We start from the raw sequence: 25,253 nt of genomic DNA, 5'->3' as shown, positions 1-25,253 counted from the left end.
ATCTGGCTGCTGATGTGGCAAGTGGGTGGACTGGGTGACTGATGAGGTGCTAGAAGAGCGCTGCGCCCGCAGGGGGTACAGTTAGTGTGGGGTACAAGCTGAAAACTTCCCTGCACCTGAAAAAATAAAAACGAAGTAAGACAAAGACCAGAGTCAGGTCGTGTCTGCCTCCTATGGACACTAGGTTCAAACTAATTCATGCAGTGCTGTGGCAGGGTATAGCCTTGAGGTGATAAATGGTTTTCTTTTACAAACTCGAAAAAGGTACTTACAGATTAGAGATGAGCCAATACTATTCAAAACAGCCGTTTCAAATAGCACGCTCCCATAGGAATGAATTGACGCAGCCGGCGCGCAGGGTGTTAAGCAGCCGGACTCCGGCCCCAGCTACATCCAGTCATTCCTATGGAAGCGTGCGATTCGAAGCGGCCGTTTCGAATAGTATTCGCTCATCTCTTACAGATATAAATAAGTTACCAGTCCTGTATTTTTTTTTTTTTTTTTTTTTTTTTAATCATAGAACAGAAATTTTCCCAGTGGCAATAAGCAAGAGCATGAATCATTAAATTGGGCTATATATATATATATATATATATATATATATATATATATAATTTTTTTTTTTTTTTTTTTTAAAGGATTACATCTGTTGTATTTAAATGAGTGTTACACCTTTTAAAATGGAAGCTGTTGAAAATCGATCCAGAAACTGTTCTTGTGATATACGGTAAGCTAATTAATGATGTTAATAAAATGCAAATTGTTGGACACTTGGTATAACAAAGAGTCACTTTTACAGCTAGAAATTAATACAGGGACTGTAAAGCTCTGGACTACAACTCTCCTGTTACCAATGTAATCTATACATGGAATCTTAGACTAAGTTCACACGGCGGATTTTTGTTCAGAATTTGGCGCAGATTCCGCCTCCCATTGAATTCAAAAGAAGCTACGTGCCCTATCTTCTGAGGCGGAATCAGCTGGGGGAGACCACAGCGCGTCACTCCTTCTGGACTAGGCACATTCATTTGGGCCTAAAATGGAGTAGACTTCTGCGACTGGATGCTGGTGCACTGCACTGGCATCCAGTCGCGGATAGCCGTTTTTTGTTCTGGAATTTGAGGCGGCATCCCGCCTCAAATTTCAGGCCAGAATCTGCCGTGTGAACTTAGCCTTAGACTAAAAGAAATAACATTCCACAACCAGTGGAGGGTTTCTTGCCATCCACATTAATCTAAGCAGGCATACATAGCATAGGCAAAGTTAGACTTCTATCGGCCTATACTTTTTGGCTCTGGTCTCTTATACAGCTAATTGTAGTACTGTACATAGGACCTGTGCACACTTCATTTTGTAAGGTCAGCTTAACTTGTACCATTTTACAATTCATATTCCTTTATATTTATTATCAATTGTAATATATACTGAATTTATTTGTCCAGAAGATGCAAGTTGGGGCCCAGCAGTACCAGTACCCCTTTGATTGTATGGAAAACTGTCCATATATTGTGCCGGGTAATGCAGATTAGCTATATTTAGGTGAATGGGGATATCATTTTAAAGAGAGGATGACCATGGTTGTCAATCATGCAGCCGTATATAAGTTACACATATTCAGTAAAGATATTAGGGGAGGAAAAAAAAAATTAAAAAACTGACAGTACAGAATCTTATTTTTATTTAGAGGTCAAAAGGAGAAATGACAGGAAAAAAAAAAGTATACTTCCATATATAAAAACTTTTCATAAGTGAATAATACAGATAAATATAAAAACTATAAGTATACCTTATTAAAGAAATGTGTGGAAAAAAAAAAAAAAAGGAAAGCAGCCTAATAACTTGAGAAGGAAACATTTCTTCAATAAGATATATTACCAAGTTTGTCATATTGATAGATATTATTCATTTATGAAAAGTTGTTTTATAACTGGGAGGTACGCATTAAAGAGGATCCTTAACCACCTCCATGAATTCCAGTTCTTGCCCTCTGTTAATAACAGCAGCCCCACTGATTCTGTTACAGTTGGACTTTCTCTAGCCCCCACCGTTCCTGAGTAATCAATGCTGCTAGCCTTGGCACCTAATATGCTACTTAGGGCTCTGTACCTAGGGGTGTGATTCTAAGCTCCAGTCAGAGGTGGACAGTGTCAGAATCAGTGGAGCAGTGCCTATTAAATAATGCAAAGCGCTGGACATGACGATATGGTAAGAGGATCTCTTTAAATTAACACATTTTAAGATTTTCATATATAAATTAATGTATGTACATGAAGTCTTAAGTATTACTATGAACTAATAAGAGCAGAAACATTGTTGAAAACTTTGGGAAACTGCCCTTTTCCTCATATTAAAAGGTGCTGAAATAAAAATATGCTCCGGAGGAAGAGGTTCGCCGCAAAAAGCCCCTGCTGAAGATATACAGAAAACAAAAGCAAAAAATAAAAAGTCCTACTGTGGTGGAGCAGCAAGGTGCATACAAAGTTGATTTTATTCCAATGTTACAAAGTGCAGGTTATATGCTTTTCAGTCTCCTAAACAGAGCACATTTGGTGCCATCTTGTTAAATATGATAATGATCATAATAAGGGTGATGATGAGAGACCACAGCGGATAGGTCAGAGCATGCATTGGTAAAGAAGCCTATAGATGAAGATAGGTTCCATTATTATCTAGCCCTGAGTAGGTACTGAATTGTGAAACATGGTAATGGGGTATGGTTATAGATCACCAGGTTTCTTATTGCAGTTAATACAGACACGAACAGGATGATCCCAGCCCCGGGAGGGTACTGGCCTTTTATCACTTGAACAGTCACCGCAGAATCCTTGTCCACAAGCCCGACAATGGTGTTTGGAGATTTTGATGTTAAATTCTTTTCTGCAGTTGAAGCAATTTGTGATCTCATGGTCTGGAATCCAGTATGCAGGTCTCGCTGCATCCTTCATTAGGCCTAAAATTCAGCAAAATAAAATAAATCAAACAAGTACAAAAACAAGTGTATAAGCTATAATCAATAAATGTGGCAATGCTGGTGATGTAACCATTGTGGCATTTCACACCTGCTCCATTTAAGGATTTTTGTTTTACTAAATGAAAATGATTGCATACAGCCTGCTATATCGCCATCTTGACTGTCATGGGTCCAGCTCTATAATGCTGGTAGGGAGGCTCTATTTCAGGTGTATAAAAATCATCTTGAAGGTAAAATGAGATCATACATATGGGAAATATTTTGTAAAAATACAATACTGGCAAAGAGACTACCACTAGCTGAAATTGCAACAGTAACCCATTAAAAGAAAAAAAGCTGTTCAACCCCATTACAACATAAAGGAAAAAATATTTATTTAAAAACAGTCAAAATAAATTCCTATGTATATCATTATTAAGATACAAAAATTATTTGGATGACCTAAAAATACCCTTCAGCCAACATTCACTTAATTTTCTCCAAATTTTATTTCTCCAAAGTTTATTCTATGGTATAACTTCTTACCTAAAGGAATGTCAATAGCGGTTGCCACTGCTCCTAATGTGTTCTGTACAGCTTCACCGACCTTTCTTGCGATTACAGTACCTCCTTCGTCGTCTTCATTGCTATCAGCAACTAAAATGGAAATAGAAAGCGGTCACCCAAATTTTATTACGGTATATATCATCTTGTGATCCCAGAAGCCCTGAGCAGTAGCACAATATTTTATATCTGGTAAAGGACTACTCTGCCACAATATATAGAACTACAAAGAGAGAATGTGAAAGATTAGTTATATAGCAAATTACTTTATCAACACCTCATCGCAATATATTTTGTGCAAGGGGATGGTTCGGCTCTGTATACATTGCATTCAATGCTCCTGCTATCAGCTAATTAGTGGGGTTGGAACCCACACTGATATGATATTGACCTAGCCTACAAAAATATAATATATATATATATATATATTTATATAATGCGCTAACACCAGATAATTTTTTTTCTTTTTTATTGTGTAATCCAACACTGGGGATGACCTTTATTCATTTTCAAATTGGATTACTGTTTCAATTTTGCGTCATTTTCCCCTTTATAATGAACTAATGACTTTCTTCCAGTGGGGTCAAAAGCCAAATGGGATGTCGTAGCTGTTACATCAGTGGGCTGACCATTTACTGCCTCTTCAGTTGTGGGGCGGTATTGCTGTTGAGCAGGGTTTGTAGAATGGGACCAGCTCAGAGACTCATCAATGTTGAGCAGGCTTCATCCAGAGAGTATAGGAGCAGGGGTTGTGGGGCATTCCCTGTTCAGATATATCACTGACCATAGACCATGCCCCTTGCTTCTCCACACTGATAATTCAGCAGCAATGACATCTGTAGGGAATCGCTTAGGTAGATGCTTGTAGCAGTGCAGGAGACAGGGACACAGACACTGGATTGCACACAAGTTTATCCTTTATTCACATGTAGCGCATACACTGCCTTTACAGAGGCACAGAATAAACAAAATCCTTCTCAGCTGAGAAACTAACTTAAATGTAAGGATACTTTTCCCTGACTATACAGGAGACTGGCTACCAGTCTCCCACCTTGGCAACAACGGGTGGCACAGTATCTGCTTTGGAGGTCCAGTCTGGACAGTTCAGCTCTGTCAGTGTGGTGCCACCCTGCTAATCTTCACACTCAGACTGTTATTAGGGCCTGATTAGTCAGATGACCTCCCTGGTGTGGGTCTCACCACACACCCCTTAGGTGCCTGGCTGGAATATACTTCCCAGACTACACCCTTCACTTTCTCACATATTCCATTTGGCTTCTGGCAGTGACCCCACTGACAGAATGTTATTAGCTCAGTATAAACAGCAGCATGGCGAAACAAAATTTAAATAGTAATCCAGTTTGAAAAAAAAATATGAAATGTCATTTGCAAGGTTGGCTTACACAGTAAAAAAAAAAAAAAAAAAAAAAAAAAAAAAAAAAAAAATGGAATATCCCTTTTATGTCTTGTTCATTCCAATTTATTACCACTTAAAGGGGCTCAGTCATTGAACAAAGTCATTTTTTAGATCGGCTATTCCACACCTACCTTTTGTATGTAAATTGCCTCAGTAGATTTGGAATAAGTCCGTTTTTTATCCATATATTAATGAACTTCCACTGTGCACCGGAATTGTCTGTATGCACTCTGCTCTATGTGTATGTACAGCATAGATGAGTCCTCCACACAGCAGCCTCTGCTATACATACACATAGAGCAGACAGTGCACACAAACATTTCCAGTGCACGGTGGAAGCTCATTAGCATGTGAATGGGAAAAAAAAAAAAAAAAAAAAAAAAAAAAAACACACACGACATGCAAAATCTACTGAGGCAATTCACATACAAAAGGTAGGTGTGGAATAGCCTTTCTAAAGGCTGTGCTTATCAAAAAAATGACTTTTCCCATTGATAGAGCCCCTTTAACAATATAGAGAGTTTCATTGAGAATGTATGTACTGGTACAGGTAGTAATATTCTCACCAATGTGTGTTCCTCTCAGGTCATAGCAGCAGTCACATACACGAACTGGAGACAGTCCCCAACCTCGCTCAGGCACTGGACGGCTTTTAGATGAGCAGCTATCACAGAAGCCTTCTCCGCAGGCCCGGCAATGATGTTTGGTGTCATTCTCTTTAAAAGGGTTTCTGCATTTTGTACATTCCTGCAAAAGTGAAAAGCAATATAACCAATAAATAGTAATATATACAGGAAATACACCTTAAATCTCCCTGTATTATAGGCATGAGAGAAGGTGCCATAGCTGTGGTCCAAAGGCTAACAAGCTAACACTTGAGTGGGAGCTGATCTGCAGTAACCAAGCAAAGCTACTACACAGTGTACAGAACCATCTGCTTCCATTCAATCCTGTGTTGTCTGGAGCTGCCTAAGCTGATATGGATAGGTCTTCAATGTCAAAAGCCATCTTCAGTCCAGAGGTCCAGTCTGTGCTAATATGCCAAGATCTGCTGCACTGCTTTTCAGCAATCTCATACACAATCCACAAGTCTGTAGCATTAAACTCTCATAAGTGTCACTGCTGTGCTCGGCCATGTGCATCTGATAACACTAGACCTCCAAGATTTCTTTTCCTAGCACATTAGTGCAATAGTTCATTCACAAGTCATATAATACAATCCCTATCAGCCTCCTGGTTTACTATACAGAATGTCGCCTAACTCCTAGGCAATAATTCAAAGATAAAGGTTGACAATATAAATGTCCTCAAGACATAAAATACAGATTATTTTAGCAGGAATTTACCTCACCAAGGAACTAGTAGAGACTTTGTATACCAGGTTAGATCCATGTTCTCACCAGTACTCCAGAGCCAGAGAACTATTGAACTAAATGAATTAAGTGAACTAATGTTTTAGAATGAACTAGATCATAGGGAACCAGTCTCCAAAATGAACATTTCCCATCACTATTCAAGGGTAGTCGTCCTGTGTAGGCTCATTCGCCAAGCATCACAATTGATGAGTAAATTATAAGTTCCAGTAATAGGCCATCACTTACTGTGGTGAGAAATCTCCAGCTTTTAGAGTTGTTAATCTATATCCATCTATGGAAGGAAAATGTTCCCTCTCTCCTTTGTATTAGATACAGCACTTAAACGCACCACGAGCCATGTGGAAATACAGACTAAAAGCTTCAAAGGAAACCTGAGAGAATGAAAAGATGAATCATAATCCTACCAGAATTTGGGAATTTGGTTTCCAGTAGGCTGGGGCAATCTGATCCGTCAACCAGGATGTCACGGCTTTTGTAGGTCCAATACTTAGTTCAGTCACAGACTGGGCCATAAAGTTCATACCATCCAGAAGACGCTGTGCCGCATTGTTGTTATCCTTTAAGAATCCATCAGACTAAAGAAATGTAAGAAAAGTAAAGTTCATTTCCATAAGTGGTGTTCCTTCCAACATCCTAATCAAGCCCTTGACTACAGTCTTCTGCCAGCAGCTCTGCTCTATGGGACATTTATACCCAATACAAATCTGACATTCAACCTTTAAGGGATTTCCAAGCAAATGATGTTGATGATCTGTCCTTAGAAAAGATCATCAATATCAGATCAGTAGGGGTCCAACAACCAGTACCCCTGCTGATCACATGTTCTCACCAGCCACTATATGAACACACAGCCAGAAGCAGATAGCTCGGTTCTCTGGGTTGAGGCCATACCAAATTAATGCATCTTAGCTCCCGTTCACTTGCATAGAAATGTGCTATAGTATCTTATCACAGCCACTACATAGCTCTGTTCTCCATGGCTGCAGCCCTATGCAAGTGAATGGGAGCTGAGCTGCAGCCACTCCACACAGCCTCCAAACAGAAGACAGAACTATCTGCTTCTGTTTTCCATATAGTGGCAAGTGAGAAAAGCTGAATGTTCCTGGTTTCAGACTCCCACCTCAGAAGTCTCATACTGAAAACTAATACCAAGGCGAGTTGCCTGGAACCCCCCCCCCCCCCCCCCCCTTAATTCCAAAACAAACATGCATAGTTGCAAACTCTACTGGCAAGGTTCCCCCCCCCCCCCCCATTTGCTGAACATGCATATAGAAATTACTAGAATGTCTCACAGAAATTAGGAAAGGAATCACTTACATCTGGCCAGACATGTTGTATCTCTGTGCGCACAACAGTATCAACTGGATCCTGATTTCCAAACCAGTACTGGCGACTGCGATAAATCACCCCACAGTTTGGACACTCAATGACATATCTACATAAAGATGCATAAAGCAAGTATTAGTATGAAGAGCGGTCTCAAGTATTGTAGATAATGATCATAATTACATGACTTACCCAGACCAGGCATACTTGGCAAGGCCGAGCCAAGGAGAGTCGGTGGATGCAGAGGTTTTGGGTACCACATTCATCTCTCTTCCACCTTCATAGCAGGCCTGAAAAAAAGAGAAGGACTCAGTGACAAAGTTAATGTACAAAGTAAAAACACAACAGGATAGACTCCTCTCCAAGACGACAACCCTAAGTCTTTTATTAGAGGCAAGAAATTGTACAATCTTATATGACCCTAATGACTTTAAGTCTTACCTTACAAGTAAACACTCTGTTGTCAAACTGGTGGGAGTATCTGCAGCGTCTTGATGCGTCATGAGGAATTCCTTCCTTGCAGTGATTCATGCTGTTCTTACATCCTGCTCTAGAGAACAGGAGGCCAGAATAAGACAGCAGTATGAAGAAACGTGTACAGAATAAAGGACGAATTAACCCCTTTAGGATGAGCCTATTTGGGGACTTTTTTTTTTTCTACCAATGTCACATTCCAGGACACAACTTTTTTTTATTTTTCCATTGATATAGATACATGAGAAGTTCCTTTCTGCAGAATGGGAGTTGTATTTTTCAATGCCACCATTTCAACTACATAAAACTTAAGGAACTTTCAGCACCTCCACCGACTCCAACTCTTTGCATCCATCAATAGGCCCTGCTCCACCGATTCCAGTACCATTAAAGTGGTTTCTTTAGGCCCCCACTGTTCCTGAGCAGTCAATAATGTTAGTTTCAGCACCCAATATACTAATCAGGCTCCCACGTGGTGGACCTTCGTTGGGGCACAGAGCTCAGGACCACCCCCCTGACAGTATATAGCCTAATTAGTATATTGAGAGCTGAAACTAACAGCACTGATGGCGAAAAGAAGTCATTTGCAAAGAAGTCACCACTTTGATTGGCTACAGTGGTCACCTAGCACAAATGCACTGCTGATGCCAGATGGGGACCCTGTAAACATAAGACCGGACCTACCGGAGGAATACTGTTATTGGTCACTTAGTAGCACTACTAATGTAACATATAGAATATACCATGATCATATCTAGTATACTATTACATATTAAATATACTAATTATACACACACACCATATCAGACGACCCCCTTTAAATGCACCGCCTTAAGTATTTCCTAATAAGCCATAAGCCCAAAAGCAGATATGTACATTTTTTTTTCTTAGAGGAATCTAGATACCATTAATGTGGGGGACACTTACCCACAGCTATGACACATTGCAGAACAGGTAAAGTACTCATCAGGGAAGAAACAACTATGTGTCATTTGGTCATCAGGTATTTCACCACTAAAGCGATCGCTCAATGCCTGGAAAGCAATATGATAAATTATATATAGTTTATGTGTTTAAGTGTTCAGACACTGTATAAGCAGTGATTTGAGATTCACCGTAATGGCTGTAAGGCATTCATAGAACAGATCCAAAAGGCATTCAGTACTGTTAAAATAATGTTATATAAAAGATGACAAATGGACACAAGAGAATGTTATATACAATGGAATCAACAATCCCTCAGAATTTTAAATTTAGTAAGAGGCTCAGGGGAGGTGGTTATGCAAAAGGACGGTGGCATAACCCACGCAACGATATGCTGGCTTCATTCTGCACCAAGAGATATTCATACACGGCGATTTTTGCCACATTTGCTTTATAAGACGCATGGACTCTTTCCCCCCCTCCCCACACTCACTTCGGATGGAAAAAAAAAAAAAAAAAAAAATGTGTCTTATAAAGTACAATATATTGTATATGTGATACTACTTTACTGGGTGCAAAGAGAAGTCATGTAACAGTACATACATTGTGCTCCATTAACCCTATAAAACGCAGACCACTGTGGTCTTTAGGGTAAAAAGTAATGAGAGGAAAAAAAAAAAAAAAAAATTTCCTTTTATGTTACTTCAACCATAAATTCTAATTGTGCATCTATAAGCTAATAGTGTTAGCACAACCAATAATGCATTGCTTGTGTGCAATATTACCGACATGGTCTACATAAAAGCATTGTACATGCATTATACATATTACCTCTTCTCAGAATGGAGTCACAAATTGTTCTCCATTACAAAGTATATTACTTCTGCAACTTAAGTGGGTGATGCCATTACTTGCTTTTGTTCCCTTGTGTTTTTTCTCATAGCAAAGTAATTGTGAACTTCACCTATAGGTCCTTTCCTAATACAAAACGGTTCTGTGGGATTAGAAAAGATGGCTGCTGCAGGAAGAGCAAAAGAAACAGGGAGCCTGTCACCAGGAAACTCAATATCAAAGCAGCGACTGCATTGTAGAGCACATTATACTGAGCACCCCCATAGTGTTAGATAGCCCAGTAGAGTCACCATTACCTTGGAAAAAAAGAAAATAAAAAAATTGTAACATTCCCTCTGCTCATGAGCCTTATTTGCAGAGTCTTAAAGGGGTTGTCCAGGATAAAAACTAATCCCTACACTAATCTAAACGCTCTCTTCCCGCTTACTTTCTAAAGATCATAATATATCAAAAATGTATATTTACCCGTATCCCTGGGGCAGTCATGTCACCGCCTCAAGGAGATTTGTTGGTTATCCAGTGATGATCAGTTTCCAAAAAATGGAATGTCACTACTACTCCCCCCATCCACTCCATCATACTTTCCTTCCAGGCTTCTTCCTGCAGGATGGCTCCTCCATCTTTTCTGACTGCCAGCGCTTGTCCCAGCACTGGTCTGGATAATCCATCTCTACTGTGTAGCTCCCCCACCTTTGCATTAGAGGTGGATGGCTGCTGCAGAGCACAGAGCAGTGCTGGGACTATAGTGCGCCGCAGGAGGAAGCGACACATGTATAATGGGGTCAGGCCAAGTAGATTGGGTAGAGCTAGTAGTGAGGAATAGCTAGAGAGACAGGGATGGGGTGTATAAGAGGGAGGGTGAGAGGAGGGCAAGTAAGGTAAGAAAGGTTAGTGTGGACGCTACATAGCAGGATGCTCAACCATGTAAACAAATGCAGAAGATGCCAGGAGCTCCCAGAAATCACTCAAAACACTGCTAAAGGTGTATGGGTACATTTATTATCCCATTAATAGCACTAACAGACTTAAAACCCCTTTAAGGTTTCAAACCTAAATACAGAGCCCTTGGAGGCTCTGGCACGCCCACTGCACTTGAGCCTCATTTGCATATTTCTATAAACAGCTTTTTCAAGCTAACGGTGCATCTACCATCAGATTTAAAGGCATGATGGTGCTCAGAACAACGTCCCCTACAGTGCACTGTGGCTGATTTGATACAGAATTTCTATCCCTTTAACTCAGAAAGCACCTTATATAGGCTCTTCCTTGTTTATATGTCATTTCTGTCTTAATACACTATATGACTGTTCCCTTATCTCTAACCATACTCCTTTTCCCTGTGTGCAGACTGATTCACTGACTGTCCTCTGTTACCAAATACGTCTTATTAAATGGAACTCGTATTGCATATTCCTAGGATTATTCATGAGGACATAGCAGGACCCAAAAATGGTTGTCACACCACAGATCTTGACCTTGGTTACTATGGTAACTAAAAGAGCCCTACTCTTAATTCCATATCTAAAAATACAATACATGTTTTCCAAAAGGTTAAAGCTACATATAGAAGACGATTATATATAGACATCTAGATATATTATACACACATTTTTATATTTAAAAAACAACCAATTTTGGCACTTGCACTGTACTAAGAGGTATACATATACATTGCACTAGTATATTTTATTTACATGTACAGAGAAAATCCTATTCGTAGCCACTACTGATTCTACTGGATTAAATGGCAACATGAAATGTCCTTCTGATCACTTGTCCTTTCTTGGGTTCTCCAGAGATTGTGGCTGTTTTTAGAATTGTCCGACACACAGAATGGACACCTCACTGTCTCTATATTCATCCACCAACTTCTGTACCCTGGCAGCGTTCTGTGCCTCTCCAAACAAGATCATTGCTTTGATTCTTTTAATAAAGTGGTTTAGTGCACTACTACATTAAAGGGGTATTCCTGTAACTAGACTGTATCCCCCTATTCACTGGACTGATTGGTGTCATTCTCTATAAGACTGCAGGAGACAGTAAACAGCAATCTGCCATTTGCAGAGGCTGCACATGAGTGACCACTCACTCCATCCATACAATGGATAAGTTGGACAAGAGACTCCCATTCTTGTGATCTTTGGGGTCCCTATTCAGTGGATAAATTACCAGAACACCTCTTCAATGGGAAAATACCAGAGTTTAAGACACTAAACCAACAGTTTGGTTTTTTTTTTGGTTTTTTTTAAGGGTCAAGATTGTGCCATTTGCCACTCATGTGCCAAAAAGTGGGATGTGTCACATGAAAAAAGTGCACAAGGATGCAATATATTATAAACCCTCTCAAAGCCAAGTAATCTATAGGGAACTACGTTCCAATAGGTGGTGCTAGGAGCAAATTTTTTTTTTTTTTTTTTTTTTTTTTTTTTTTAAACCAATGAGATCTTATTTGCATATTCCTTACTCAGGATTGTGTCAAATAGGTTGTAAATACACCATAATCACTAAAGGAGTCCACAAAGGTGCAAGAAAAGAGAAAATAATGCAGTAAAACAATACTACATATATGATAGATTTGTCATTTACAAGAGGTCAAGCAGAATTAATGATATGACAGAACCATTGACAGCTATTAACATTCATCAGACACCCACTTCTTGGTATATTTACCTTTAAAGCCTTGTATATGACCCCAGGATGACGGGACGATCGTGTGGTGTTGTTTTCCAGCTGCTGCTCGATTGAACGTCTAAGGCCTGAGAAATCAGTGGGTGGGTTATAGGTACGAGTTCCTTTATAATGTATGGAGCTGAAGGCTTCTGGGAATCGACCAAGCCTACGGAAGCGGTCCTGTATTACCTTCTCTGGTATTTCAGAGGCCTTTTCTACAAGAGGTATATAAAAAGTAGTAAGAAAATAGAATATACATATACCAAGAGATAACCACCCAGTTCTCAGCAATCCGCTAAATAAAAATAACCTACATGATCACCGTTTTAAGGGGAATATATCCTATTCAATTTAGTTTTATTAAAAAGATTAAATATACAGAAAAGTGTTTTTTTTCTGTTTTTAAGATGACATAACTCACATAAAAACTTACCTGCTGCAACCATATTTAAAGGGATCCTATCTTTCAAACCCTTTTTTTGTCTAAATAACACATTGGAATAGCCTTAAGAGCGGGCATTTTCTCGTGGCCGGCGGGCATGCGCAGTCGGCTTGTCCTAGAAGTTAGAAGACACCGCCGGAAGAAGACGCGGTGAAGACCTTGTTCCAGACAAAGATGGAGGCGGCGCTGTAGAGTTTTCTTGCAGCATTGGGGCCGCCCCCAGTGCTGCAAAAGAACTCATTTACATAGCAACAAAAAAAAAAAAAAACAAACAAAAAAAAAAAAAACACTGGATTTTAGGCGAATGGTGGCGCGGAGAAGACAACGAAAGTTAGGAGACGAATAGCCTTTTTTTTTTTTTTTTTTTTTTAAAACATGAGGTTTGAAAGATAGGATCCCTTTAAGGCCTTTCTTTATATTGAAACAGTGACAGTGTGTATGCAAGTTATGGCAGCTGACGTGAATGGCAATCAACTAACAGGGAAATGTCATGGCTTACAGTCTCCAGGTTAAAAATGGGATCGTATCCTATACCCGAGGACTAGACAGTGGCATGGGAGAGTCTTATTTGTGTGTATAGAGTCTATCATGCTTTATCTAGGCCTCCAGCACTACAATAGAGCTGTTAACCCACTTACCATCTAATAAGAGATTACTTTGCTTACCATCTCAGTCTACACAGCAAAGCTTACAGGTGGGTTACAGAAAATATCTAACCTGTTATGTGTTCTCTAGTGGTTTGTGTGAAAACTTAAATATGTATTTTTTTGTGGATCTAAAAACTTTGACAAATTGAATAAATTACTCTAGTAGTGCTGGTTTCACGGTTTATCCTATATGCTGTCTTATAGACCAGGTAATTCTTCCTGAAAAACAGAATAGGGGATCTGATCTTTTAGAAGACCAATTACTGTCTTCATATCATGAACAGTTTATAGGCTTGCAGGAAGAGGGTCCATATGGAATGGAGTAAATCATGACTGCAGAACAGATTTTACCCATGGATTATTGGTGACCTGTAACCATTTAGAAAGATGTGACATGTAACCCCTCGAGGATACATCCATGTTGAGAAATAATGCTCTTAACAGACCATTGAACATTTATTAAGCCTACACTTTGTGTTAATACTGGAAACTAAAACCTTGTTGGTAAATAATAGACAAGTAATTATTTTAGGACTCTAATGGTCATAACAAGTGACAAGGACAGCCTGGAATGTAGGAAACGTGACAAGATCACAATGTACAGGAAAGTCAGGTCTGTTTTGAGATAATTGAGATTCTGTAAAGAATGTTAGTGACTCGCGTGTATGCTACATGTGTCAGTGATCAGTATTCGTAGAACTTGCTTTAGTGTATGAATGTATGTTGGGATGGACACGGAAGCTTAAAGTGGTAACTGAAGATCAGCTATTGATGGCATCAGATCAATAGTATATAGAGCCGAGCTGCAATAGCGGAGTACAGCGACTATATTGTGTACTGAACAGTCTGTGTCTGGCTCTCTACACTGGGCTGAAATAGCCATGGAGGTGCTGAGTGTTGAACCCCCATAGATATGATATTTATCATATTTTGGATAACCTTTTTTACAGCAACAGATTAGGACCACAAGTTCATCTCAAATTTTTTTTTGTATCCTACTGTTATAATATATCTATCAGATGGAGAAATACTTTTATTTTGCCACTATCAGCTCAGTAAAATAATTTTTAAAGGGCTAATACCATGAAAAATTGTTGTTCTCTGTCCATAGGATATAGGATGAATTGCTGATTGGTGCAAGTACAACAATTGAGACTCCAACTGATCCTGAAAATGGGGGTTATTTAGCCCCTCTGCAAATACAGCATGAAACCCTGGTGGATGGGCCCATGCACTTCAATGGAAGTTGTGAAAATAACCAAAGTACAGCATGTGGCTATTTTAGGCTATCTCACTGAAGAGAGTGGAATTAGGGGTGAGTCACTGTCCAGCAGGAGTCCGACTCATTCTCAAAATCGGATCAGAATCTGGCTGTTGAGATAAATATTGATTCTCTATCCATATTTATATATCCTCCTTTTTCATGGCATACCTCAAGTATAAGTACATGGCTATAATAATCTGGCCTATAATATGTCACAGCTTTAACACACTTCACTACCAAACAACGAATGTGATTTTTATGGGTCATAGTGCTACAAGTTTCGGCTTATATAAATGTATTGCAGTAAAGAAACGCTCTTCATTTAGACAACTCTTGTCAGATTAGGAAATTCTAACTGAATGGCATAAGTATCCAATTTATTTTAGGACATAATGATAGCCTGCAGTCTAACCAAGCACAAGAATAAAATTATGGTCGGAAAAACAACATTCCAGCTATAGTATACCATTATGGATCAAACTGTTTACAGGGGAAAAAAAAAAAAAAAAAAAAAAAAATCATATGAAAAAGATTCAATTACAAATTAAAGGGGTCTTTTCACAAAGTCAATCTCTGTCCATATGGTCCAGGTTTTGCTCTATAAGACAGGGCAGAGAAACAGCTTATTTTACTCTGTGGCTCCATGTATTACATATCTGCTGTGTAATACATAAGGGAAATGTATAGACTACTGTAATCTACGGGAGAAGGCAGACTCTTCTTCATGAGACAATCCCTTTAAAAGGAAAATATCCAAAATGGTTGTCTAAATGAAGACTTGTAGTAAAACGTATTTTGGTGGTGTTCTTTTTAATATTGTTTTATATGTCTATCACATAAGCTTGAAATAATACCACAAAAATCCACAAGAGCAGATACAATTGGCTGACACTTCCAGGTTCACACCTGCAGAAGTGGATCCGTTCCTCTGGTCAGTCAATGGAAAAACAGATCCACTCTATGATGGACAAAAATTGGCCCCATTAACTGTAAGGGGGTCCTTTGGATGCATTCTTTTTAATGGAAATTGCCATATGAAAGAGTCAGGCTTGCAGGACTTTTTCATTCGGTGATTTCTGATGGATTTGCAGCGGATACTCTGAATAGAGACTTCAGATGTAATCCCAGCATTACTTTAGGACTGGAACAGCATGGGCAGAGTCATCATTAACCCCTTCCCGACATGCGCCGTAATAGTACGGCGCGTGTCGGGTCTGTAACTATGGCGACCGCCCGGGAGCCGGGCAGCCGTCATAGCCCCCGGGTGTCTACTGCTTTAAGCAGTAGACAACCGGCTCTGATGCCTCCGATCGGTCCCCGGACCGATCGGAGGCATTAACCCCTCCGGCGCTGCTGTCAAAGGCGCCATTTTCCCGGCGGCGCATGGGCGCCGCCATTTTGGCAGGGATCGCCGGCTCCTGGAGCATGCTCCAGGGCCGACCCCCCGTTGCCATGACAGCCGGGAGCCTTGTTAAAGGCTCCCAGCCGGTCTGCAAATCCTCTCTTTTGCAGGCTGGTGTATACAGCCTGCAAAAGAGATGATGATTTTTTGCAATGCATTGCAAAGCATTAGCATTGTAATGCATTGCATTAGTGATCAGACCCCCTGAGGTTCGACACCCCTAGGGGGTCTAATAAATGCAAAAAAAAATTAAAAAAAATAAAAAAAAATATAAAAAGTATTAAAAGTTCAAATCACCCCCCTTTCCCTAGAACAAATATAAAAGTAGTTAAAAACTGTGAAACATATACATGTTAAGTATCCCCGCGTCCGAAATCGCCCGCTCTACAAATCTATAAAAATATTTTTCCTGTTCGGTAAACGCCGTAGCAGGAAAAATAGTCGAAATTGCCAAACCGCCGTTTTTTTTCACTGTTTTAATTCTGATAAAAATTTGAATAAAAAGTGATCAAAGCAATAACATTTCCCAAAAATGGTAGAACTAAAAAGTACACCTGGCCCCGCAAAAAAAAGACGCCCTATACATCCCCGTACACGCACGTATAAAAAAAAGTTACGGCCGTCGGAATATGGAGACTTTTAGAAAAAAAAAAATTTTAACACCGTTTTGGAATTTTTTTTAGGGGTCAAAATGTAAATAAAACCATATAAATTTGGTATCCCTGGAACCGTACCGAAACACAGAATATAGGGGACATGTCATTTTGGCTGCACAGTGAACGCCGTAACACCAAACCCCGTAAGAAAGTCGCAGAAATGCATTTTTTCTTCAAATCCACCCAATTCTGAATTTTTTTCCTGCTTCCCAGTACATTATATAGAATAATTAATGGTAGCATCATGAAGAAAAAAATTGTCCCGCAAAAATTAAGACCTCATATGACTCTGGGAGCGGAGAAATAAAAAAAGTTATGGGGTTTAGAAGGAGGGGAGTCAAAAACGAAAAACAAAAAATGCCATCGGCGGGAAGGGGTTAAATGAAGGAGCACATTTATACTGGAGGTCAGTAGAAGGCAGAAGACACACACACTAAAGAGGAACTGGGAAAAAGGCTGGTACTTTATTTCTCCTACGAGACTCTATTAACTCTTATTAGTTTCAGCTGCCATTTTAGCACACACATCCTGATGCACTTTCTACATCAGGGGTCTCAAACACATGGTCTGAACCCCCAGGACTTCTCCCCATTTCTGCCAATCTAGCTGGATCAGAAGAAAGAGAAAAGAACTCTCAACCTTGTTCTAAAGCTTCCCAAGCCTGTAGTCCAGCAACCTGCGGCCTACAAGTTTGGGACAGCTTCAGTGTATATACTTACCTCTTTGCTTCCTGACAACTCCTGCTCTCTTCCCCTGATGCAGGTACAATCCTATAACATATGTATGCCTGGAGCAGGAGAAGACAGCACACCTGGAAGCAGTGAGGCAAGTACTGGAGCCACTGCTGGGGGGACATTGCAATATGTGGGGCCACTCAGAAGAATGTTAAACTAAAGTCACTGCTGGGGGGGGGGGGGATATTATACTATATGTGGCCACTGGTTTAGGAAATTGAACTATGCAGGGCCACTGCTGGAGAACATTAAACCGTGCGGGGCCACTGAGAAAAGTCTGCTGTATTCTGTGATCACTACTTTTAGCTATAGGACACTAATTTTTTTTTTGTGCTTTTTGAGCAAATAGAAGAGCAGATCTGCCCCTTACATATGGCAGAATATTTAGCGGACAGATCCCATGTAATAACACTAAAATTAAACATGTGACATTCCCTTTATGTTAGACCATCACTTGTAAATATTAAGGTTCTACACATTTATTAACTAGGCCTAAACTAAAAGATAAATTTACAGGAGTCGTGAGGATCTCAGAGTCACAGCTGCAGTAGTGTATCCCTGTTTATGTGGGGGTAGAGTTGTCTAGTCGATGGATTTGAGAAGTGCCCATGAGGCCAGACACTTCATATATAGCAGAGGATAGCAACAGCATATCAGATAGCAGTATAAAGTCTAATTTTACATAGCTGCTCTTGCAGTCTACTTGCTTATTTGATGAAGCAACAACCTAGTGGAGGATGTAAAGTTATTTCATATATCAGAGCTTGGCGTAAACAAGCTAATGATATGTTTCACTGACATGGGGCTAGAGTTAGTCATTTCCTTCATTGTCAGTAGTGAAACTTTCATCCACATCACTCTTGTGCTACAGAAGACATGAGACAAGATGTAAACAAAGCCGTGACTAGACGCTATTCAAAAATCATACCCAAATCTAAGCTTAAAGCAAGAAAAGACAAAATAAAAATCATGGAATTTTCTCCACTTATGAAGTTACCAAACAAGCTATTCAGCTAATTCTATGCTTAGTGTACCCAAAAAAAAAACAAAAAAAAAAAAAAAAACACACACCTTGTTTGACATGAAATAAGGACATATAAGAAGATGTACCAAGCTATATGCACCAGTATTCTGGTTTCATTTGCACAAAGAAACGGCCATACATGGTGCTACACCGTGGGGGAGGGGCTTCAGTGAACAATGGTCTACAATGCAAAGGAAGCCAATAGGTGGTGTAAAGTTAGACAAATATAATGTTTCACTTTCTAGTTAGCCTTAACAACTAACCTAGTAATAACAGAATCAATGTACGTTGTATCTAGAATGGAATTATTACCTGATCCCAATAGTTTGGTGTGTACAGTTTCATGGAAGATGATGACTCCAGGTCCCAAAGTGGAAAGTGGCACATCTAAACCGCAACGTGCAGTGGTCGCTTTCAGCTCCTTAGTAAAATGTTTCAAGTAGGCTTCAGAGGCATCACCAAGGAACTTGAATAGATCATTGTGCAAACGATCTGCGTGAGTTCTATAGATAACCAGATCTGAAATGGCTAAGACTTTAAGAAGCAACCGAGTTCTCTGACTCAGGTTGACAGTGGCTCCGAGCAGTCCTTCTGTGTCAATGACTACAACTTTATGGACGGGATCAAATGCTGCCCAAACACCAACTGTGCAAGATTCTTGAGCGGGAGAGGTTTTAAAAACCTCACGTCCATAGAAGAACGTGTGGTTAAGAGTGTGAGATTTTCCATCACCGGTGTTTCCAAAAATTGAGACAACTTTTAGTAAATCTTCAAGACTGCAGTCCAGTTTTCTCAAGAATTCCTCTTCATCTTCTACCTATAGTTTCAAAAAGATCAAGTAGCAAAAGGTTAATGACAGTAATAGTAACTGATCAGACAAATGTTCTCTGAAAAATTACAGCAAAATTTGTATTAGTTGCTTTGGGCACTCGGCCACTTTTCCTTTGCACTTGTTTTTACTAATTCTCCAGCACCAGATGTTTTAAATGCTGGTCTAGTCATCTTAGAAAGGCTCAGGCTCCACATGGATGGGAATCCCTGCCATATGAAAAAGTTCTAAGACTGGCTTAGCAATGTCTTCACTGAAAACCACTGGCATCAGGGAGCTCCAGTAACATAACAGCAATCTTTTTCTGTTAGGCACTATTTACATCTATAGTCAGTAATCCATTCGGGGACCTCCCCAAATAGACTACCGAACGCACTGACAAGCAGTGAAAGCACATGGACCCCATAAATTATAATGGGGTCCATGTGGGTTCCACATGCTGTCCGCACGAGGACATGCAGACAGGAAAATAGATCATGAAGCACTTTTCTGTCCGCATGTTTTCTGCAGACACTGTGCATAAAGCACACAGACCCCGTTATAGTCTATGGGGTCCGTGTGCTTTCATAAGCTCACCAATTGTCAATGCGTTCGGTATTCCGTTAGGGGGTCCTCATGTAAGGGTTGTATATTATACAAAACGTACTTTACAAGCAGACATAGCAATGAGATCTGCATATCTGTAACTACGTTATGCTTTCCTAAAAGCACTGACAGATTACCTTAAATGAACTAAACTTAATACACTAGGAGTATAAACCCCTCACCATTTTCAAGGTGGTGAAAACAAACGTGTCCTTAGCTGTGTTTTCGGGTCCTACTCTCATCTAAGGGTGTTGCTCAATGGTAGCCAACTAATATCCTGAAAATGTGAAGAAATTGATTTTGGAACCAGAGCAATTTGGTGACTGAAGGAAATCTGCTGAGCTTTCTTTGGCACCAAGAGCTCAGGGAAATTGTTAATGACAGATATTTCAGTTTTAAGCTAGTAGTAACTGTACAATCCTCTGATGTGCTCAGATTATGGCATATTACAAATTATCTTGTGGATTAATTGTGTTTTTTGGCCATGATTCTGCATACATTTTGACAACCCTCTGCCCCCACAAAACTTGCATGTACACATCTTGCAAACACTTGACTGACATGGTGACCGAAGCCTTCTGTATACCGGATGCCATGTTGGTGCTAAACTAGACTTAGTAATCCCCACTCTCCTCATATAGATATATAAGGGAGTATTGCATCAGCTTGTCAAATGATCTCACCTGCCATCTACAAAGCTTGCACACATAACAACCAAACATTACGTACACTTCACCTGCGAGACATCTTGGCACTCTGCACTAAAGAGACCTAGATATTTGATTTAAGGAGGCAACAGCTCAAGGGGACCCCATTTATCAGAAATAAAAGTGTTATTATAAAAGGGGATTTAACAATAATAGCATATAGTGAAGGAATATTGTGATCAGTGGGGTTCCTAGGGGTCAGAGTCCTCACCCCCGTCATACAAACAGGGTTGTGGAGTGAGAGCCATTGAGTTAGAAGAAGCTGGACTCTGGCTTCAAAATAAAACTATTTTTATTTCTATTACACATTATTAAGAATGTATAAAGAATGAGATATGTTACTTTAATAAGAATTCACTCACTAGATGTTTTTTGTTAACGAATTAGAGGATTTTTACTGCTTCTGACTGACCATGGCTGTCAGCCATTTCTGAATGAGTCAGAGGCGGAGGTGATGTGCTGTAATAAAAAGAGGGTCGGGCCTAAATGCAGTAACGGCCTATCCCAAATGCTAAATGTAATATAATGAAGACCCCCCCCCCCCCCATTATTTAGGTCATGATACTTTAACCACCTACAGAAGTGTCATGATATACAGCCCGGTCACTGAAATAATAATCCCAGATAGAAAGGTTATATTGTTGTAAAGTTTGTCAAGCAGTTATTTCTCAGGCAGAGATGTAAACAATTACCGGTATGATCGGATTAGACACTGGGTCTTGCCACAATAGGGTGTAAAGATACTTCCCCTGTTGCCCTATAAAAATGCTCTCAGAGGCCATCTCATGTCTATGGACAACTTAGGGATGGTTCACATTGTGGGATTTGGAGCTGATTTTGTGAGAAATCACTCTCCCATTGAAATAATGAAGCCCCCTCCTCAATCTTGTCACGGATTCCCCAGCTGATTCAGCCTGAATGGAGGGGGATCACAATGATTTACCCCATTGTATCTGAGGCTAATAGTTTACCACCCACTCTTGTTTTTCATACTGATGATCTATAATCTGTATATGATCAGTGGGGGTCCAAAACCCAGCACATGTATCAATCAGCTGAACCCACTACCTCTGGGTGCCAAAAGCTACAGAGAAGGACAGGGCCTTCAGGTCCATTCAAGCAATAGGAGCAGAACTGAAGGTGCCCCTAACTATACAATGGACAGAGCCTGCAACTTTGTTCTTGGTAAATTGATTAGGAGCAGAGCTGCTTTTGGTTCTGTCCTTTGCAATCGCTTAACCCTTAAGTACTACCATGGTGTCGATCACACATATTATGATAGAAACCATGATAGTACTTAAGGGTTAAAAGTACCAGAAGGCAGCCATATCACCTGATGTGTGGTGTCTGGGTGTTGGACCCCCACCAATCATATACTGATGAACAATCCTGTGGGATAGATCATAAGTATGAAAACCAACTGGGAGACAGAAAACCCCATAAAAGGGAACCTGTCAGGTTGATTTTGGAGAATAAACCACCCAAAGGACCATATAGTCTTGGGGATTAGTTTCCTAAATCACCCTGATTTAAAACCATCTATACAAAAAAAAAAAAAAAACCCACACACACACACCACACACCTTTATATATTAGTGCTGTGTGTGGTTTAGTGTTCCCAATCGGCCTGAAAGACTCCCTTTAAGCCACTGCCTAACACCTCCAGTGGTGGCTTATATCCCATGAAGAGAAAAAGAATTAGGTGTGTTGTACTTTGACAGTTAGCTACTCCCCAACATCTACTACTAATTCATGAAAAAGTCAGGGCAACCCCATACACATTGCATGGTACGCTGGTGGAGCAAAAATCTAAAGCTAGAAATAGATAAGCATAGATAGATGAAGAAATGTTTCACCATGGAAATACTAGATACTAATATTGTGTCTTACGTACTACATCTAATTCCAGCCCTGTTTATCTGGGGTCCTATGATTTCCTGGCTGGTTGTTTCAGGTTTAAATACTATTATCCATGTGTTCTCAGTGTTAAGTCATAAATACAAAGGTCACCTATATGTACTGTATACTCCCTCTGCTGGAATCTGCCATATCAAGCATCGGAAATACAACATCACGCATGACAGTGCAGTTCATGACATCGCCCCCTGCAGGTACTGAAAAGATATTCCTTAGACTATTGCAAGTGAATACAGACAAAAGCATCAAAATAGTAATACCTGAATTTGCTCTGTTTCATCCACAAGTAGGAAACTGACAACTTTCTCTGTCATCTTCTTTTTCCGGATCTCATCATCCACTTTTGGACCTTCCTGAGGTTCGGGGCTCTTTATGGTTTGGTAAGAGGTTATTTGATGCTTTCTTTTGTTCCCCCCAGAGTGAGTACGCTTCTGACAGTCAGCACAGAGATCAATTTTGCAAGAGAGACACCTTATAGCTGCCCGAGGTTTAGCTCCTGTGGCACCGCCGTTGTTTGCCCCCTTGCATGAGGAGCAATAAGGGATATAGCCAGGTGGTATCCGTGTCCGCTCATGGTCCTGAAGTCTCTCTTGCTTGTGCAGAACGTCCTCACACCGCTGGCACTGTAACGTCTTACACTCATCACATTCAAACACAGCTTCTTCTCCTCCAGAACATGCAAAGTTCTCCTGGCACATCAAACCCGTCATCATAACTTTATCAACAGCTGGGCCTTGGCTGCTCATCTTCTATCTAGAAGCTAAAAGCTAAGTTCCGCTTAAATCTTTACAGGCTATGGTTCAATTTACTAAGGAGCTAAATATTAATCCAAAGGAAATCTACTCTAATAAAAATATACTTAATAGTGCTATAAATTAGGTTTATTGCACAGAATTCCCATTAACATAAACCAGTAGTAATGTAGGGTCTATGGAGATACTTCATATCATGTGGCCTAGAAATAGTAAATGCCCACCTGTTATCTAGCACAACAAGGAATAAAATAGGTTTTCTATATCCTACTGGCACATTAGACAAAGATTGCATCTGGTAAGAACAAACCTTGCCACCTGAGATTTAGCTTCCTGTAGTTATGTCAGTGTGTGTGTCACCGGTTGGTTATTCCAGTGTGACCAGGAAGAATAATAAATAGTCATCTAGGCCTCCCTCCCAGACCCGGCTATCTCCATGTAAACAAACATGTATGTGAATTAAGACAGCTGAACAAAGTAATGCAAAACTACAAAGGTTACTTGAGGTTAAACAAAAAACTGGCTTATGAATGTACCCAAGAGTATCTCCTCCAGAAGACAGTCTACAGATCCAGAACCACTGGACTAAACGAGATCAATGTTCTTCAGAAGAGAGCGTCTCCAATTGTAGTTGATACTAAAGAAATTATATTCTAAGGAAATTGTCAAAAGTACCAGAATCTTCTAAGGATAGAAAAGCGAACCTATAAGAATCTCAATTGCGGAAGCTCCAAATAGGTAACATTTAAAGTTAAAAACTTTATACGAGAAATCTATTGTTGTGTAACTGGGATCATCTAGAATTAGGATCTTCTGGTGTCAAACTAGGATCATCCAAAGAAAGAATCTTTGCAAGGAGAATCTTCCGGTGTCACACTGTAATAATAGGGATCATCCCAAGTCATACACTAAACAACAGAGATCTTCTGGTGTTACACAAGGGATCAACTCAGTGATCCCAACGGGAATGGTTTGTGGTCCCTGTTCCAAACAAAGGTCTACTGAGCGTGGTAGGGATCTTCTGGGGACAATGTTCCAGATGACTAGGCTGTCAGGTGGATCCAGTGCTGGAGGAGCCCACCAATCCTCCTACTGTTAGGGGTCCAGGCTAGAGGCCAGGCTTGAGGTGCTGGATACAGAAGGCACAGGCTGCAGGTGCTGACGCAGGAGGCCAGGAGACAGGTACAGAGAAGGCCGGAGGACAGGAGGCTCAGCTACCTGGATGGACCTGCTCAGGAAGACACTACAGGCATCTATTGTTTACAACACAAGCCGGCATCCGGCAGTGACTCAGGAATCACTCGGCAGCTCCTCCCGGACCCCGGACAGCTCTACAGACCAGACATCCGGTGTAAGCCGTGCCCCGCGGAGACTGTCCTGACAAGTGGGCTCCCTCCGCTCCCGGGTCAGCTCCCCGGTGACTCCTGACACGGTCGTGCCTAGAATGGAGTTGCTCCTTGTAGGTCTGATGACGTCAGCGTCACATGCTCTAGGCGGTCACATGACAACTCTCTGCAATTTCCTTACTGCTCCGCGCACTGCCTAAATAGCGGACCGGGGCTGTCACTGATTAGTAAACACCGTGTGGGGGAGGGGCTGGCGATGCTGGGGTTAACATTGTAGGATCATGGAAAATCAATGTGTTCGGTGACTGAATGGTTAATTCCCGCGACGTGGTGGTGCTGGAGGGGTTAACGTGTTAGATTCGGAGCTCTGGTGTGTGAGGTGTGTACAGGGGCTT

At 40.5% G+C, this 25,253-nt stretch overlaps 1 protein-coding gene across 1 annotated transcript; it reads right to left on the bottom strand.

Moving 5' to 3' along the window:
* Positions 1-1,814: 1,814 nt before the first annotated feature.
* Positions 1,815-24,343, bottom strand: ZFYVE1 (zinc finger FYVE-type containing 1). The gene is made up of 11 exons (XM_075282886.1): positions 23,021-24,343; positions 19,035-19,539; positions 12,554-12,768; positions 9,035-9,141; positions 8,075-8,183; positions 7,826-7,923; positions 7,625-7,742; positions 6,712-6,882; positions 5,498-5,678; positions 3,497-3,607; positions 1,815-2,950 (listed from the first exon to the last, which is right to left on the bottom strand). The coding sequence occupies exons 1-11, from the start codon at positions 23,504-23,506 to the stop codon at positions 2,718-2,720; spliced, it is 2,334 nt and encodes a 777-aa protein (XP_075138987.1). The 5' UTR covers positions 23,507-24,343; the 3' UTR covers positions 1,815-2,717.
* Between the last annotated feature and the right edge of the window lie 910 nt (positions 24,344-25,253).

The sequence above is a fragment of the Leptodactylus fuscus genome, chromosome 7 (assembly GCF_031893055.1).
Source record: "Leptodactylus fuscus isolate aLepFus1 chromosome 7, aLepFus1.hap2, whole genome shotgun sequence".
NCBI classification, from domain to species: domain Eukaryota; kingdom Metazoa; phylum Chordata; class Amphibia; order Anura; family Leptodactylidae; genus Leptodactylus; species Leptodactylus fuscus.
This window is presented reverse-complemented; position numbering and strand designations above follow the sequence as displayed.

What these genes read in the sequence shown, in the direction of transcription:
- ZFYVE1 (XM_075282886.1), bottom strand. Translation starts at nt 23,506, where the DNA reads ATGAGCAGCCAAGGCCCAGCTGTTGATAAAGTTATGATGACGGGTTTG. An exon ending in GCAATGTGTCATAGCTGTGG is followed by an intron (nt 8,184 to 9,034) that starts GTAAGTGTCCCC and finishes CCTGTTCTCTAG; the next exon opens with AGCAGGATGTAAGAACAGCA. An exon ending in CGCTATTGACATTCCTTTAG is followed by an intron (nt 2,951 to 3,496) that starts GTAAGAAGTTAT and finishes GCTGAATTTTAG; the next exon opens with GCCTAATGAAGGATGCAGCG.